At 37.6% G+C, this 17,685-nt stretch overlaps 1 protein-coding gene across 50 annotated transcripts in view; it reads left to right on the forward strand.

Annotated features, from left to right (window-relative positions):
- The window catches only part of LOC110993988 (titin), an 89,972-nt gene that overhangs the window by 69,451 nt on the left and 2,836 nt on the right, over window positions 1-17,685 (forward strand). For 33 of the 50 annotated variants that reach the window (XM_045634308.1, XM_045634301.1, XM_045634331.1 and 30 more), the window contains 19 exons: window positions 82-1,050; window positions 1,162-1,410; window positions 1,522-2,850; window positions 2,962-3,570; window positions 3,682-4,650; window positions 4,762-5,010; window positions 5,122-7,170; window positions 7,282-7,530; window positions 8,444-10,354; window positions 10,575-10,619; window positions 10,695-10,805; window positions 11,325-11,477; window positions 11,649-12,620; window positions 12,909-14,285; window positions 14,357-14,644; window positions 14,767-14,908; window positions 15,824-16,536; window positions 16,617-16,919; window positions 17,094-17,390. In XM_045634308.1, the coding sequence (XP_045490264.1) occupies window positions 82-1,050; window positions 1,162-1,410; window positions 1,522-2,850; window positions 2,962-3,570; window positions 3,682-4,650; window positions 4,762-5,010; window positions 5,122-7,170; window positions 7,282-7,530; window positions 8,444-10,354; window positions 10,575-10,619; window positions 10,695-10,805; window positions 11,325-11,477; window positions 11,649-12,620; window positions 12,909-14,285; window positions 14,357-14,644; window positions 14,767-14,908; window positions 15,824-16,536; window positions 16,617-16,919; window positions 17,094-17,390 (12,984 nt within the window). The remainder of the gene's footprint in view (window positions 1-81; window positions 1,051-1,161; window positions 1,411-1,521; window positions 2,851-2,961; window positions 3,571-3,681; window positions 4,651-4,761; window positions 5,011-5,121; window positions 7,171-7,281; window positions 7,531-8,443; window positions 10,355-10,574; window positions 10,620-10,694; window positions 10,806-11,324; window positions 11,478-11,648; window positions 12,621-12,908; window positions 14,286-14,356; window positions 14,645-14,766; window positions 14,909-15,823; window positions 16,537-16,616; window positions 16,920-17,093; window positions 17,391-17,685) is intronic. The other 17 variants (XM_045634333.1, XM_045634334.1, XM_045634292.1 and 14 more) reach the window with 16 other exon arrangements.

Genomic DNA, 17,685 nt, shown 5'->3' on the forward strand with positions numbered 1-17,685 from the left:
GCACAAAAAAGACGAAACATATTCACACGCCACAGGACTTACAAGATGAAACTGTCACTGACGAGACACTTCCACTCACAGACAAACAAGTATCACCAGAGCAAGCGACGATTTTCGAAGAATCTCCCGAAACTGTCCAAATAATTGAGGTTCAGACTGAAACTGGTGAAACTAAAACAGTCAAAACAAAGAAACGCCGAGTCAAACGTAAGAATGGCGCTGTTGAAGAGATACACGAAATCACAGAAACAACCGAGTTGCCCGACACGTCGCTAGAAGTGGTTGAAGTTCCGGAAGAGACAACCGTCGAAGAAATCGAAACACCTGAGGGTAAGTTGACAACCAAAACTACCAAGAAACGCACAAAAAAGATAACACATATTCACACGCCACAGGACTTACAAGATGACACTGTCACTGACGAGACACTTCCACTCACAGATAAACAAGTATCGCCAGAACAAGCAACGATTATCGAAGAATCTCCCGAGTTAGTCCAAATAACTGAGGTTCTGACTGAAACTGGTGAAATTAAAACCGTCAAAACAAAGAAACGCCGAGTCAAACGTAAGGATGGCGCTGTTGAAGAGATACACGAAATCACAGAAACTACCGAGTTGCCCGACACGTCGCTAGAAGTGGTTGAAGTCCCGGAAGAGACAACCGTCGAAGAAATCGATACACCTGAGGGTAAGTTGACAATCAAAACTACCAAGAAACGCGTAAAAAAGACAAAACATATTCACACGCCAGAGGACTTACAAGATGACACTGTCACTGACGAGACACTTCCACTCACAGACAAACAAGTATCACCAGAGCAAGCGACGATTATCGAAGAATCTCCCGACACAGTCCAAATAAGAGAGGTTTACACTGAAACTGGTGAAACTAAAACCGTCAAAACAAAGAAACCCCGAGTCAAGGGTAAGGACGGCGCTATTGAAGAAACTCTTGAAAACACAGAAATAAGCGAGTTGCCCAACACGTCTGTAGAAGTAGTTGAAGTTCCGGAAGAGACAACTGTCGAAGAAGTCGAAACACCTGAGGGTAAGTTGACGATCAACACTACCAAAAAACGCACAAAGAAGACAAAACACATTCACTCGCCACATGACACAATAGATGACACTTTCACTGACGAACCACTTCCACTCACAGACAAACAAGTATCACAAGAGCAAGCGACGATTATCGAAGAATCTCCCGACACAGTCCAAATAACCAAGGTTCACACTGAAACTGGTGAAACACGAACCGTCAAAACAAAGAAACCCCGAGTCAAGGGTAAGGACGGCGCTATTGAAGTAACTCTTGAAATCACAGAAATAACCGAGTTGCCCGACACGTCGGTAGAAGTAGTTGAAGTTCCGGAAGAGACAACTGTCGAAGAAGTTGAAACACCTGAGGGTAAGTTGACAACGAAAACTACCAAGAAACGCACAAGAAAGATAACACATATTCACACGCCACAGGCATTACAAGATGACACTGTCACTGACGAGACACTTCCACTCAAAGATAAACAAGTATCGCCAGAGCAAGCAACGATTATCGAAGAATCTCCCGACACAGTCCAAATAACTGAGGTTCACACTGAAACTGGTGAAACACGAACCGTCAAAACAAAGAAGCGCCGTGTCAAGGGTAAGGACGGCGCTATTGAAGAAACTCTTGAAATCACAGAAATAAGCGAGTTGCCCAACACGTCTGTAGAAGTAGTTGAAGTTCCGGAAGAGACAACTGTCGAAGTAGTCGAAACACCTGAGGGTAAGTTGACAACCAAAACTACCAAGAAACGCACAAAAAAGATAACACATATTCACACGCCACAGGACTTACAAGATGACACTGTCACTGACGAGACACTTCCACTCACAGATAAACAAGTATCGCCAGAGCAAGCAACGATTATCGAAGAATCTCCCGACACAGTCCAAATAAGCGAGGTTCACACTGAAACTGGTGAAACTAAAACCGTCAAAACAAAGAAACCCCGAGTCAAGGTTAAGGACGGCGCTATTGAAGAAACTCTTGAAATCACAGATATAACCGAGTTGCCCGACACGTCGGTAGAAGTAGTTAAAGTTCCGGAAGAGACAACCATTGAAGAAATCGATACACCGGAGGGTAAGTTGACGATCAACACTACCAAAAAACGCACAAAGAAGACAAAACACATTCACACGCCACATGACACAATAGATGACACTTTCACTGACGAACCACTTCCACTCACAGACAAACAAGTATCACAAGAGCAAGCGACGATGATCGAAGAATCTCCCGACACAGTCCAAATAACCAAGGTTCACACTGAAACTGGTGAAACACGAACCGTCAAAACAAAGAAACCCCGAGTCAAGGGTAAGGACGGCGCTATTGAAGAAACTCTTGAAATCACAGAAATAAGCGAGTTGCCCAACACGTCTGTAGAAGTAGTTGAAGTTCCGGAAGAGAAAACTGTCGAAGAAGTCGAAACACCTGAGGCTAAGTTGACAACCAAAACTACTAAGAAACGCACAAAAAAGATAACACTAATTCACACGCCACAGGACTTACAAGATGACACTGTCACTGACGAGACACTTCCACTCACAGATAAACAAGTATCGCCAGAGCAAGCAACGATTATCGAAGAATCTCCCGACACAGTCCAAATAAGCGAGGTTCACACTGAAACTGGTGAAACTAAAACCGTCAAAACAAAGAAACCCCGAGTCAAGTGTAAGGACGGCGCTATTGAAGAAACTCTTGAAATCACAGATATAACCGAGTTGCCCGACACGTCGGTAGAAGTAGTTGAAATTCCGGAAGAGACAACCATTGAAGAAATCGATACACCGGAGGGTAAGTTGACGATCAACACTACCAAAAAACGCACAAAGAAGACAAAACACATTCACACGCCACATGACACAATAGATGACACTTTCACTGACGAACCACTTCCACTCACAGACAAACAAGTATCACAAGAGCAAGCGACGATTATCGAAGAATCTCCCGACACAGTCCAAATAACCAAGGTTCACACTGAAACTGGTGAAACACGAACCGTCAAAACAAAGAAACCCCGAGTCAAGGGTAAGGACGGCGCTATTGAAGAAACTCTTGAAATCACAGAAATAACCGAGTTGCCCGACACTTCGGTAGAAGTAGTTGAAGTTCCGGAAGAGACAACTGTCGAAGAAGTTGAAACACCTGAGGGTAAGTTGACAACCAAAACTACCAAGAAACGCACAAAAAAGATAACACATATTCACACGCCACAGGCATTACAAGATGACACTGTCACTGACGAGACACTTCCACTCACAGATAAACAAGTATCGCCAGAGCAAGCAACGATTATCGAAGAATCTCCCGACACAGTCCAAATAACTGAGGTTTACACTGAAACTGGTGAAACACGAACCGTCAAAACAAAGAAGCGCCGTGTCAAGGGTAAGGACGGCGCTATTGAAGAAACTCATGAAATCACAGAAATAACAGAGTTGCCCGACACGTCAGTAGAAGTAATTGAAGTTCCGGAAGAGACTACTGTCGAAGAAGTCGAAACACCTGAGGGTAAGTTGACAACCAAAACTACCAAGAAACGCACAAAAAAAATAACACATAATCACACGCCACAGGACTTACAAGATGACACTGTCACTGACGAGACACTTCCACTCACAGATAAACAAGTATCGCCAGAGCAAGCAACGATTATCGAAGAATCTCCCGACACAGTCCAAATAAGCGAGGTTCACACTGAAACTGGTGAAACTAAAACCGTCAAAACAAAGAAACCCCGAGTCAAGGGTAAGGACGGCGCTATTGAAGAAACTCTTGAAATCACAGATATAACCGAGTTGCCCGACACGTCGGTAGAAGTAGTTAAAGTTCCGGAAGAGACAACCATTGAAGAAATCGATACACCGGAGGGTAAGTTGACGATCAACACTACCAAAAAACGCACAAAGAAGACAAAACACATTCACACGCCACATGACACAATAGATGACACTTTCACTGACGAACCACTTCCACTCACAGACAAACAAGTATCACAAGAGCAAGCGACGATGATCGAAGAATCTCCCGACACAGTCCAAATAACCAAGGTTCACACTGAAACTGGTGAAACACGAACCGTCAAAACAAAGAAACCCCGAGTCAAGGGTAAGGACGGCGCTATTGAAGAAACTCTTGAAATCACAGAAATAAGCGAGTTGCCCAACACGTCTGTAGAAGTAGTTGAAGTTCCGGAAGAGAAAACTGTCGAAGAAGTCGAAACACCTGAGGCTAAGTTGACAACCAAAACTACTAAGAAACGCACAAAAAAGATAACACTAATTCACACGCCACAGGACTTACAAGATGACACTGTCACTGACGAGACACTTCCACTCACAGATAAACAAGTATCACCAGAGCAAGCAACGATTATCGAAGAATCTCCCGACACAGTCCAAATAACTGAGGTTCACACTGAAACTGGTGAAACACGAACCGTCAAAACAAAGAAGCGCCGTGTCAAGGGTAAGGAAGGCGCTATTGAAGAAACTCATGAAATCACAGAAATAACCGAGTTGCCCGACACGTCGTTAGAAGTAGTTGAAGTTCCGGAAGAGACAACTGTCGAAGAAGTCGAAACATCTGAGGGTAAGTTGACAACCAAAAGTACCAAGAAACGCACAAAAAAGATAACACATATTCACACGCCACAGGCCTTACAAGATGACACTGTCACTGACGAGACACTTCCACTCACAGATAAACAAGTATCGCCAGAGCAAGCAACGATTATCGAAGAATCTCCCGACACTGTCCAAATAAGCGAGGTTCACACTGAAACTGGTGAAACTAAAACCGTCAAAACAAAGAAACCCCGAGTCAAGGGTAAGGAAGGCGCTATTGAAGAAACTCTTGAAATCACAGATATAACCGAGTTGCCCGACACGTCGGTAGAAGTATTTAAAGTTCCGGAAGAGACCACTGTTGAAGAAGTCGAAACACCTGAGGGTAAGTTGACAACCAAAACTACCAAGAAACGCATAAAAAACATAACACATATTCACACGCCACAGGCATTACAAGATGACACTGTCACTGACGAGACACTTCCACTCACAGATAAACAAGTATCGCCAGAGCAAGCAACGATTATCGAAGAATCTCCCGACACAGTCCAAATAACTGAGGTTCACACTGAAACTGGTGAAACACGAACCGTCAAAACAAAGAAGCGCCATGTCAAGGGTAAGGACGGCGCTATTGAAGAAACTCATGAAATCACAGAAATAACCGAGTTGTCCGACACGTCGGTAGAAGTAGTTGAAGTTCCGGAAGAGACAACTGTCGAAGAAGTTGAAACACCTGAGGGTAAGTTGACAACCAAAACTACCAAGAAACGCACAAAAAAGATACCACATATTCACACGCTACAGGACTTACAAGATGACACTGTCACTGACGAGACACTTCCACTCACAGATAAACAAGTATCGCCAGAGCAAGCAACGATTATCGAAGAATCTCCCGACACAGTCCAAATAAGCGAGGTTCACACTGAAACTGGTGAAACTAAAACCGTCAAAACAAAGAAACCCCGAGTCAAGGGTAAGGACGGCGCTATTGAAGAAACTCTTGTAATCACAGATATAACCGAGTTGCCCGACACGTCGGTAGAAGTAGTTAAAGTTCCGGAAGAGACAACCATTGAAGAAATCGATACACCGGAGGGTAAGTTGACGATCAACACTACCAAAAAACGCACAAAGAAGACAAAACACATTCACACGCCACATGACACAATAGATGACACTTTCACTGACGAACCACTTCCACTCACAGATAAACAAGTATCACCAGAGCAAGCAACGATTATCGAAGAATCTCCCGACACAGTCCAAATAACTGAGGTTCACACTGAAACTGGTGAAACTAAAACAGTCAAAACAAAGAAACGCCGAGTCAAGGGTAAGGAAGGCGCTATTGAAGAAACTCTTGAAATCACAGATATAACCGAGTTGCCCGACACGTCGGTAGAAGTAGTTGAAGTTCCGGAAGAGACAACTGTCGAAGAAGTTGAAACACCTGAGGGTAAGTTGACAACCAAAACTACCAAGAAACGCACAAAAAAGATAACACATATTCACACGCCACAGGCATTACAAGATGACACTGTCACTGATGAGACACTTCCACTCACAGATAAACAAGTATCGCCAGAGCAAGCAACGATTATCGAAGAATCTCCCGACACAGTCCAAATAACTGAGGTTCACACTGAAACTGGTGAAACACGAACCGTCAAAACAAAGAAGCGCCGTGTCAAGGGTAAGGACGGCGCTATTGAAGAAACCCATGAAATCACAGAAATAACCGAGTTGCCCAACACGTCGGTAGAAGTAGTTGAAGTTCCGGAAGAGACAACTGTCGAAGAAGTCGAAACACCGGAGGCTAAGTTGACAACCAAAACTACCAAAAAACGCACAAAAAAGATAACACATATTCACACGCCACAGGACTTACAAGATGACACTGTCACTGACGAGACACTTCCACTCACAGATAAACAAGTATCACCAGAGCAAGCAACGATTATCGAAGAATCTCCCGACACAGTCCAAATAACTGAGGTTCACACTGAAACTGGTGAAACACGAACCGTCAAAACAAAGAAGCGCCGTGTCAAGGGTAAGGACGGCGCTATTGAAGAAACTCATGAAATCACAGAAATAACCGAGTTGCCCGACACGTCGTTAGAAGTAGTTGAAGTTCCGGAAGAGACAACTGTCGAAGAAGTCGAAACATCTGAGGGTAAGTTGACAACCAAAACTACCAAGAAACGCACAAAAAAGATAACACATATTCACACGCCACAGGACTTACAAGATGACACTGTCACTGACGAGACACTTCCACTCACAGATAAACAAGTATCGCCAGAGCAAGCAACGATTATCGAAGAATCTCCCGACACTGTCCAAATAAGCGAGGTTCTCACTGAAACTGGTGAAACTAAAACCGTCAAAACAAAGAAACCCCGAGTCAAGGGTGAGGACGGCGCTATTGAAGAAACTCATGAAATCACAGAAATAACAGAGTTGCCCGACACGTCAGTAGAAGTAATTGAAGTTCCGGAAGAGACTACTGTCGAAGAAGTCGAAACACCTGAGGGTAAGTTGACAACCAAAACTACCAAGAAACGCACAAAAAAAATAACACATAATCACACGCCACAGGACTTACAAGATGACACTGTCACTGACGAGACACTTCCACTCACAGATAAACAAGTATCGCCTGAGCAAGCGACGATTACCGAAGAATCTCCCGACACAGTCCAAATTACCGAGGTTCAGACTGAAACTGGTGAAACACGAACCGTCAAAATAAAGAAACCCCGAGTCAAGGGTAAGGACGGCGCTGTTGAAAAAATTCACGAAATCACAGAAAAAACTGAGTTGCCCGACACGTTGGTAGAAGTGCTTGAAGTTCCGGAAGAGGCAACCGTCGAAAAAATCGATACACCTGAGGGTAAGTTGACAATCAAAACTACCAAGAAATGCACAAAAAAGACAAAACACATACTCACGCCACACTTCATATCATTTGAGACTGTCACTGACGAATGTTTGTCTGAGATAGGTCTCTCAGACAAACATTTCTCGCCGAAGCATGCGAAAATTGCCGAAGATATTTTTGAGTTTATAAAAACAACTGAGTGTGCCTGACACTTCAATATATGTGCACAAGGATAAGTTAATTGTCAAAAAAAGACAACACCTGCGGGTAATTAGCCAATCTAACGCTTTAGATTTCAACTACAGGGCTTTTTGGTAACAATCGGAAAGATTACTTTTCATTCCATTCAGAACAAGTTTTTGAAGATCATTTTAAATATTATCATCAGATGACCTTCTTGCATTGCATTACATTCATAAAAACCAAACAGATACTCGTAATGATTTATTCATATAATATGTAATATGTGTATATGTATAATGTATGAATTTTTACATTAAAACCGGTTAACAATGTATATAAGTTTAGTAATTATTACACGATTAGTTTTATTGTTTTTGTCAAGATGTTTTTAATCTTAAAATATTATGATTTTTAGTGAGGAAGTGAAATAGTGGATAATATATTTAAAGATGCATGATTGAGGTTAAGATAACGTTAAGACCACATTTATGCGTATGAAACTTCAGAGTAAGACTAGTTACCTTTATATCTTGGATTAGAGTTACTATAAGTACAAGATTACACGATACGTTTAGTAACGATTGTATGTCCGTAAATCCATATAAAATATTCAAAAATCAAATAATATTATTTAAAAATTGTGTTTCTTTATTTTCTATCAATTTGCCTTCATTAAACAGGTTGTGCAAATTCTTCAATGTCTACATCAACATTAGCAATAATCCGTGCCATTTCTTTATAGTTCATGAAAAATCTGAGGATGGGACGACAGAAGAAGGAAAGGCACCTGAGCAGACGCCTGAAAAGCCTCTGGAACTGTCCACGAAACGTAAACTGAAGCTCAAGCCACAGGAAATTGAAGTTATACAAATAAGCCAATCTCAAAAAGCGAATGAGTCGCCAGTACCTCAGTTTACCACCTTGAAACTTAAAAAACCTTCTCAAAAACCTAAAGAAGACGTAAAAGTAGCAACTATACCCAAATTCCAATTAAAAAGCAGAATAAGATTCATAACTGACTGGCCGCCTAGTGTCGTAAAGCCTTTAATCACTACTATAGGAAGTATTAAACAAAACGGTGAACTATCACGAAATATTAAAGAAGCTCAAAAAATAAAAAAGAAGCTTAAGTTAGACAAATTAGCGGATCTAGATAGATCTAATTTAGAACTTGTTGAAGATATATCTTTTGATAGTAATATAGCTTTACCTAAATCAGATGATGGACTGGAAACTCCTAAAGAAAAAATCCCTGTGGATATTGCGAAACCTAATGATCTCAAAGAAACCAGCAAAGCTAAAAAATTGATACCAATGAAAATTGAAGAGAAACTTTTGAAAGTAGATAAGGCTCAACACGCAGAGAGTACTGAAGGGCCGCAATTTATGCAACTTAAATTAAAAAAGGCTATTCCAAAACAAAAACAAGATAACACAATTATTAAAATACCCAAATTGCATTTAAAAAGCCGGATAAAATTTATACATGACTGGCCACCAGAAATCAAAAAACTATCATTCACTATAGTAGACAGTATACGACAAAATGGTATATTGTCAAGAAATATTAAAGATGCAGCAAAAATCAAGAAAAAAATAATTAAAGAACCAAATCTTTCCGATATTGAAAAAACAGAACTCGAAAAGCCAATGTTTACTCATGAAGATCTCATAGAGAGCAAAGAAAACTCCGAGTTAGACGAAGAAACACCGGCAGAAATTCTGGAACAGTTTACTTTATTGCCTCGAAAGCCTAGTCTTAAAAAAGTAGAAGAAATTGAGGATGAGGTTACCATAAAAAAGAAACTAAAACCGATTAGAAAATCATCTACTACTTTACCAGAAATAACAGAACCCGAAATTGTACTTTTTAGACCAAAAACAACTAAAACGCTCGAAGATGTAGAACAAGAGTTTAACATTCAACTGAATTCGTATGCGGAGGAAGAAATATCTATGTCAAGTAAAGTTAAATTGAAACAACCGAAGCTTACAACATTTGGTGAAGAAGCAAGTGAAACTTCAATTAAACTCTATGAAGAAGATAATGAGATACCAGAAGCAATTGTTATTTCTGATACAGAAGACGACCATATTAAAGAACCAGTTGATATCGTATTGTCTATGAAAAATATTAATAGGAAAAAAATTGATGAAGATGATACTTCTGTTATAATAGCAAAACCTAAACCACTTACTGAAATATCTGAAATTAGTGAAGATGTCAACATTTCTTTGGCGAAAAAGCATGAGTATATCGTTGATAATCAAGAAGAAATAGCATTCGATATAAAACAAGCAGTTAACCAGTTCAAGGAAGAAGACATTTCTCTTTCAAGTAAAATTAAACTGAAATCAAAAAAAATGTTAAGTAAATCGGAAGCTGCTGATGCAGTTTCAATAAAACTACTTCAAGAAAATATTGATCAAGATATTAACGAAGTCGATGAAATAATTGTAAGTGATGGTGACGTTGATGAAAATGTTGAAATGGTGATAAAACGTAAACAGAAAAAAACACCTTATGAAGTTAATGAGGTAGAAGAATTAAGCGTAGACTTAAAGCCAAAAAAAATCACTTCGTCGATATTTGACGAGGAAAAACTTACAGTGTCAACTAAACGAAAATCAAAGAAACCGTTAACAGTGCAAGGTATGTCAGTTTCATTTACATAAGTTTTGTTAAAAGTGTGAATTTTTTCGGGACATTCTGATTTAAAACTTGAAAATAAACATTAAAATGAAATTCAGAAGAACCATTACGGTATTTGCCCTTAAAGCTTACGGCCAACTGGCAATTTGATTTTAACACCAAATTCAAGGTAAAAAAATATATATAGTATAATTTATTTGTTATATTTTTATATTCCCAGAAGCAGACGTTACAATGAATATATCGAGAGAACAAGAGTTTCCAGGTATGTTTGTTACACATAAGCATACCTGTTATAAACTCTTCATGATAATTCTAAATTAATACTTTTTTATTTCAGAAACGCCAGTAAATGTTCGATGTGGAGATATAGTATTTGCAGTTTATTCATATATTGCAGAAAATGATGAAGCTATAAATCTGGTAGAGGGCGAACGACTATATATACTGGGTAATCATAATTATTTTAAGTTATTGAGATATACGCAGTTTGTAGAAAGATTTTAATTTATTAGAATCATTAAATATAAGACAGGTAATAGAGACTTACAACATTATATTTTAAATATTATAATATATGACACTGATGACTTTGAATTGATGACGAAGTACGACCTAAGGGATGATCAATGAAGCAATTATTTCTTTGTTGGCATCAGACACTTCATACTAAACGTTCAACTAAGCGTTGCAATTTCTTTTGGAAGGGAATATAGTCGGCTTGTAGATCCATAACAGCTAGGCTCTGGCTGTTTCGCCAGTATAGCTCTGCCTGATTAAGTTCACGTAATCCATCAGTGCCGGTATTTATAGCATCGAATGTTGTGGGATGTTTCTCGAAACATCCTTAAAACGCACCCGCGGATAGATTATTAATACTTATTGTGAATCAAATTGTTCCTTATATTTATCGTATTGATATAGATTACACTCAACATTTTAATTCATTTTCTGTTTATTATTAATACAGATACAACGAACCAAGATTGGTGGTACGTTCGAAAGCATTTAACAGAAGAAATTGGTTGGGTGCCCGCACAATATTTAATGGATGAAGAAACCTACACCTTATATTTACAGAAGAAATTAAATGAAAAAATTGATAAGCTGCCAGTTTTTGAAAGTAATGAATTTTATTTTATTTTAAGTTGCTTATATTCTATTTAAATAGTAGATAAAGGATGCAAGGAATGAACAAATCCTAATTTAAAAACATATTATATCTTTCCGTGCCAAAAAAGAAAGTTTTAATGTGTAACCTTTACCTCTAACCTAACCTTTAAATTTTTTACAGAACCTACATCGGAAGAACAAGCTATAGCCCCAATATTTGTGGAAAAACTCAGGCCTAAACATACGCCAGATGGATCAACCGTTCAATTTGAATGTCAGGTTGAAGGATATCCTAGGCCTCAAATCACTTGGTTCCGACAAACAGCCATTATTAAACCGTCCCAAGATTTCCAAATGTATTACGATGACGACAATGTCGCAACATTAGTAATTCGTGAAGTTTTCCCGGAGGACGCCGGAACCTTCACATGTGTGGCAAAGAACGCTGCTGGCTTTGCCTCAAGTACTACTGAGTTAATCGTTGAAGCTCCCCTTTCAGATCATGGCTCAGAAATGACTATTTTATCTAGGAAGAGCCTGTCTAGAGAATCTTCTTTAGCTGATATTTTAGAAGGTATACCCCCCACATTCTCAAAACGTCCTAAAGCTCAATACGTTGACGAGGGTTCAGATATATATCTCGAGTGTCGTTTGGTCGCTATACCTGAACCAGATATAACTTGGTTTTTCAAAAATGAAGAAATCATTCCTAGTGACAATATATCTATTGTTACTGAATCAGATATGCATATGTACTGTAGTGTACTTAAGATATCTAATGTAAGAAAACATCAAGAAGGGACTTATACAGTACTGGCATTAAACAGAGAAGGTGAAGCCAGCTTACCAATTGTTCTCAAAATAAAAACAGGCGAGAAGGAGAAACCACAAGTTATCGAGCCATTGAAAAATATGACTATAAGGCAGGGTGAAAGTGTTGTTCTTACAACACAGGTGGTAGGAAACCCAGCACCGAAAGTTGCGTGGTTCAGAAACCATAAACCTCTCATATCCCTTCCAATCAAATCCGATGGGAACGTGCACTCAATAACTGTAATTAAGCCTACAAAAGGAAAGGATGATGGAGTTTATACACTAAAAGCTGTTAATTCAGAAGGTTCAACAGAAACTAATGCTGTTATTGTAATAGAAGGTAAGAGTTTGTGTTAAATTAAAGTATATATATACATCATTCATACTATCTTTATATATATATATATATATAAAGATAGTATGAATGATGTTTTTTTAAATTCATAAATTGATGTAACCTACCTAAAATATGTAGAAAAGCAGATTTTCTTTTACCACCATGTGTTTATGGTATTTATGTGATTTTGAACTGAGTGTAAGTATATCGATATTTTGTGTTTAGTATATATTGGACTACGCTATTGTAAAACTCATTCGATTAATAATTACTACTTTTCTTTGTTAACAGAACCAACCGAAGAGAATGCTGAACCTCCACTTTTTATTCACCGATTCCAAGAGATAACAGTAAAAGAGAAAGAAACCATTAAATTAAATGCTAAAGTAACAGGAAATCCAGTCCCATCTATTACTTGGTATAGAAATAATAAGATTCTTACTCCGTCTGAAACAGTAACACAAAAATTTGATGGAGAAAATATAGAATTAATTATAACAAATGTAGATTCTGAAATAGATTCAGGTGATTATAAATGCGTTGCTTCTAACAGTGCTGGAAAGGCATCACATGGGGCTAAAGTTACAATCGATGTAGAAAAGGTCACTTTTGTAAAAAAATTAAAAGCAATTTATGAAATAGAGGAAGGCAAGACAGTTATGTTAGAATGTGAAACATCCCACACCGTATCCACAAAGTGGTATCATAACGCCAAGGAGCTAAGTGGCATGGATCATAGAGAAATTATTCAAGAGGGTAGAGTTCATAAACTTAGAATTAAAAAGGCAAAGATCACGGATGAAGGAATATTCAGATGTATTGTTAAGGACCAAGAAACAAAAGCAAATCTAAAAGTATATGAAACTAATCCAGAATTCATTAGAAGATTGCAAGATTTTGAGGTTAAAGAAAGAGATGTCGCTATTTTAGAAGTCGAAATTAATTCAGAAACAGCTGAAGTTATTTGGGAAAAAGATGGTGAAATTATTAAACCAAAAAAGAATAAATATGAATTTGAGAAACGTGGAAATATTCGTAAACTACTTATTAGGAATACCTCTGTGCATGATGAGGGTGAATATATATGTAAACTGCGAGATGATTCTTGTAGTGCTGAAATTACAGTGGTTGAGTTACCTCCAGAAATAATATCTCGTCTTGAAGACCAAAGAGTGAATAAGGGTTACAAAGCGACATTTGAAATTGAGCTTACTAAAGGCGATGCTCTCGTTAGATGGTTTAAAGATAACTCAGAAATACAATTTTCAAATCATATTCAACTGACTATTGACGGAAAGAAACAAAAACTAAAAATATACCATTGTGACTTAAATGATGCAGGAGAGTATTCATGTGAAGTAGGAAGTGACAAATGTTCTGCAAAATTAAGAGTAGACGAGCCAACGATAGATTTTACGATGCGTCTTCCAGAAGTCATTACAGTACCAGCAAACACCGATGCTTACTTGACAGTTTTAATACCTGATGAAAGTAATGATGTTTTGTGGTACAAACGCAAAACGCTGATTGAAGATACAGATAAATTTACCTTGATTAGAGATGGTAAAAAACGCACTCTAATTATTCGGAAATGCATTGAAGACGATCAGTCAGAATATTCTTGTGTCTTATCGGAGGCGAGGTGCTCAACAAAATTAAAAGTAGAAGGTAAGGGAAATTCTTACTTGCAATAACATGTTTTGCTTAAGATAGAATCAATAATTGTGTTTTTTTTTCAGTAATTGAATATTCTCCTAAAGTGGTATCATATGAGAAAGAATACAGAGTAAAGCGGGGTAGTGACATAACGATAAATGTATTTTATGAAGCTAATCCACCACCAAATGACGAATGGGTCGTCAGCGCTAAAATTATAAAGAAATCAAAACACATGAAGCCATCCATTGATTCGAAAGTGGCAAGTCTTAATATAAAAAAGATTGAACATTCCGATGCTGGTTTATATAGATTAAAACTTGAAAATAATTGTGGTGAAGTGGAAATTGAAACTAGACTCATAGTTATGGGTAATTATGACGTTTATTCTATTTACTTCCAATTAAAGTAGAAAGTTTTTAAGGAGAAATTTAATTTCTGTATTACTGAATGTTTTAATATTTTAACAAAACTAAAGGCAATAATTTTTCAGATCTTCCATCGGCTCCTGGGACTCCCAAAATACTCGAAGTCGGTGATAACTTTGTTAATATATTCTGGAGTGAGCCTACTGATACTGGATATTCAGAAATACAATGTTATATTGTAGAATATCAAGAACAGAATACTATAGAGTAAGTATTAAATAACATCGAGAGTGTCCATGGGCGGCGGCGGTGGTATCACTTAACATCAGGTGAGCCTCCTGCCCGTTTGCCCCCTGTTCTATAAAAAAAGAGAAATGTAAAACAAGAGAAATGTTAAACTAAGGCTGAAACTAAGAAAAAGCTTATAATCAATTATAGTTTGACCCATCAAGACATGCAGAGTTATTAGAATGATAGTGATTAAAACTCTTTTGTTTTTTTTCTTAGCGAACTCAATAAATACACTCAACATTAGGAAATCCTGACATATAAATGAAAGCCTTACTCTTACTACCATAAATTTTTAGTAATTACAGTAATAATGTATAAAGCAATAATAAAGATCTCTCTCTTTAATCGCATTCTTCGATACTGAAGTCAGGCTGGTGCTGCTTATCTTCATTCTCTATCTTCCTCCAATCCTCTCTGTCTTCAGCAAGCAATACCATCTGTCTAATACAAATGCCTGTAAGGACCTTAACTTAGTCGGTCCAGCAAGTAGGGGATCGGACTCGTGGTCTCATGCCTCCCACTCTACCGGTAACCACAAACTTCTCCAAGCTAACGGGCCCTGTACGTGCCATATGTTCAAACAAGCTCATGATCCTTTGGTAATACACTGATGAAAAAGGGGTCATCTTTTTGCTGTCCAAGGAATTCTGAGAATTTGCCTCCAACACTACCAACCACTACAATAACAATAATAGTAATAGTATTGTTCTCGGTGCTGTTTACTATTTTGAAAACTTTACATATAGAAAGTTATGTTCGTATTACGATGACATATTTTTGGTCCAGGACTAAACATTAATGTTATGAATGATTACGATGTTTTATTTTATTTTAAGGATACATGCATGTTAGGTAAAGTTTATAAAGATTCATATTTTTACAAATTTTTAGATGGATTTCAATCGAAAACGTCAAACTAAATCAATATTGCATAGAAAACTTGAAGACAAAATCGTCGTATAGGTTCCGTGTATTTGCTGTGAATGAAGTTGGTGTTAGTGAAGCTTCAGAGATTACAGAGTTCGTAAGAATTCAAAAAATATTTGCTGGAAAACCACCGACCGTAGAAAACCCGCTAAAAGACGTGGTAGCTGAACCTGGTGAGTGTGTGGAGCTGTCCTGTATATTCGGTGGAATTCCCGAGCCAAAAGTATCTTGGATGAAAAACGGAAAACAATTAAAGACCGCAAAAGCTACTTACGTAAACCGGGTAGCCACTCTTGTATTATCATGTTCAAAATCGAGCGAAGGCGAATATAAATGTATAGCATTAAATGAATTTGGTGAAATTTATACATCATGCCATGTAGAAATACAACTGAAACCTCTTATAATAGTCTCAGATGATGAAAAAGATCAAAAGAGTAAGATAAACAGTGAATGGACGGTAGCTGCATATATAGAAGGAATACCACAGCCAGATATTATATGGTATAAAAATGGTACAAAATTACAAGCCACAAAAGACATAGAGATCACTAACAGCGAAAATACAAGTACCATACGTATAATACGTTTAAAACGTACGCACAGTGGCAAATATACGATTGAAGCTACTAACAAGGCTGGGAAATCTTCTATAGATCTCTCACTTAAAGTGTTTGGTAAGTAAAAGAACTCGTACAATAAAATTTGTGTTAAGCCATTTAGGTGAATTATAATCAAATAAAACAATTCATTTTAGACAAACCAAGTAAACCCGAGGGACCAATTGTAATGCGAGAAATAAGTAGGGAGTCCGTTACCATTGAATGGAAACCTCCAGTAGACGATGGCGGACTTGAACTGACTAAATATGCTATAGAGAAACATGATCCTGAAGTTGACCAATGGGTAATGGTGGCTGACGTCAATAAAGATGTAGAAACATACTGTATTCAAAGACTGAACGAAAATTGTGAATATATGTTCCGAATTATGGCGCAAAATCCCATTGGTGTATCGGACGCTTTAGAAAGTGAACCGATAGTTATAAAGACTGCTTTAGGTAAGCCAAAAATTGATCTATTTCTTTTAGTAATTCAATTTCATTGTAATATTAATTAGTAGTATAAATATTTTGTTAATCAATTTTTAATTAAATAAGGCATATTCTTACTTATGAGGGTAGGATCGATTATAATGTTCCATCATGTTTATCTAATGTGCAATGTTTTTTAAGACGTTCCATCCCCACCCCTGGGTCCTCTCGGCATATATGGTATTGCCCAAAATTCACTCACATTGACATGGAATCCTCCTGAAAAGAATGGTGGTTCCGTTATCCTTGACTATACCATAGAAATAAAACAAGACAACAAAAGCTGGACAAATGTGGCTATTGTACCAGAAACATTGGCTGATATCGAAAAACTCCTAACAAATTCCACATATAAATTTAGAATATACGCTAGAAATGAAATAGGAAAAAGTTTACCTTACGTTCCTGAGGAGAAAATTACAATTGGAAAGACGTTGTGTAGGTTTTAATTCGTAGACTTACGCTTTTGCTATATATTAATATATTTAAAAATCTGCTTTTATTTTAATGAAAGATGTAGCAATCTTTTAATTAAATTGTATGTAGCCTTTTAACAATGTTTAAGCTTTGTCAAGTTGTTAGGCAAATAATAAATATTAATATAATAATAGGCGACCAGAATAGCATAATCGAAAACATTTTAATGTTCGCTCTTCGATGTACATTTTCGTTTAAGCTTAAAGATCACTTTTATACGATAAAAATATTGTTTCAATTATTTTATTAACTAAAT

This window comes from Pieris rapae, chromosome Z, assembly GCF_905147795.1.
Source record: "Pieris rapae chromosome Z, ilPieRapa1.1, whole genome shotgun sequence".
Lineage (NCBI taxonomy): Eukaryota > Metazoa > Arthropoda > Insecta > Lepidoptera > Pieridae > Pieris > Pieris rapae.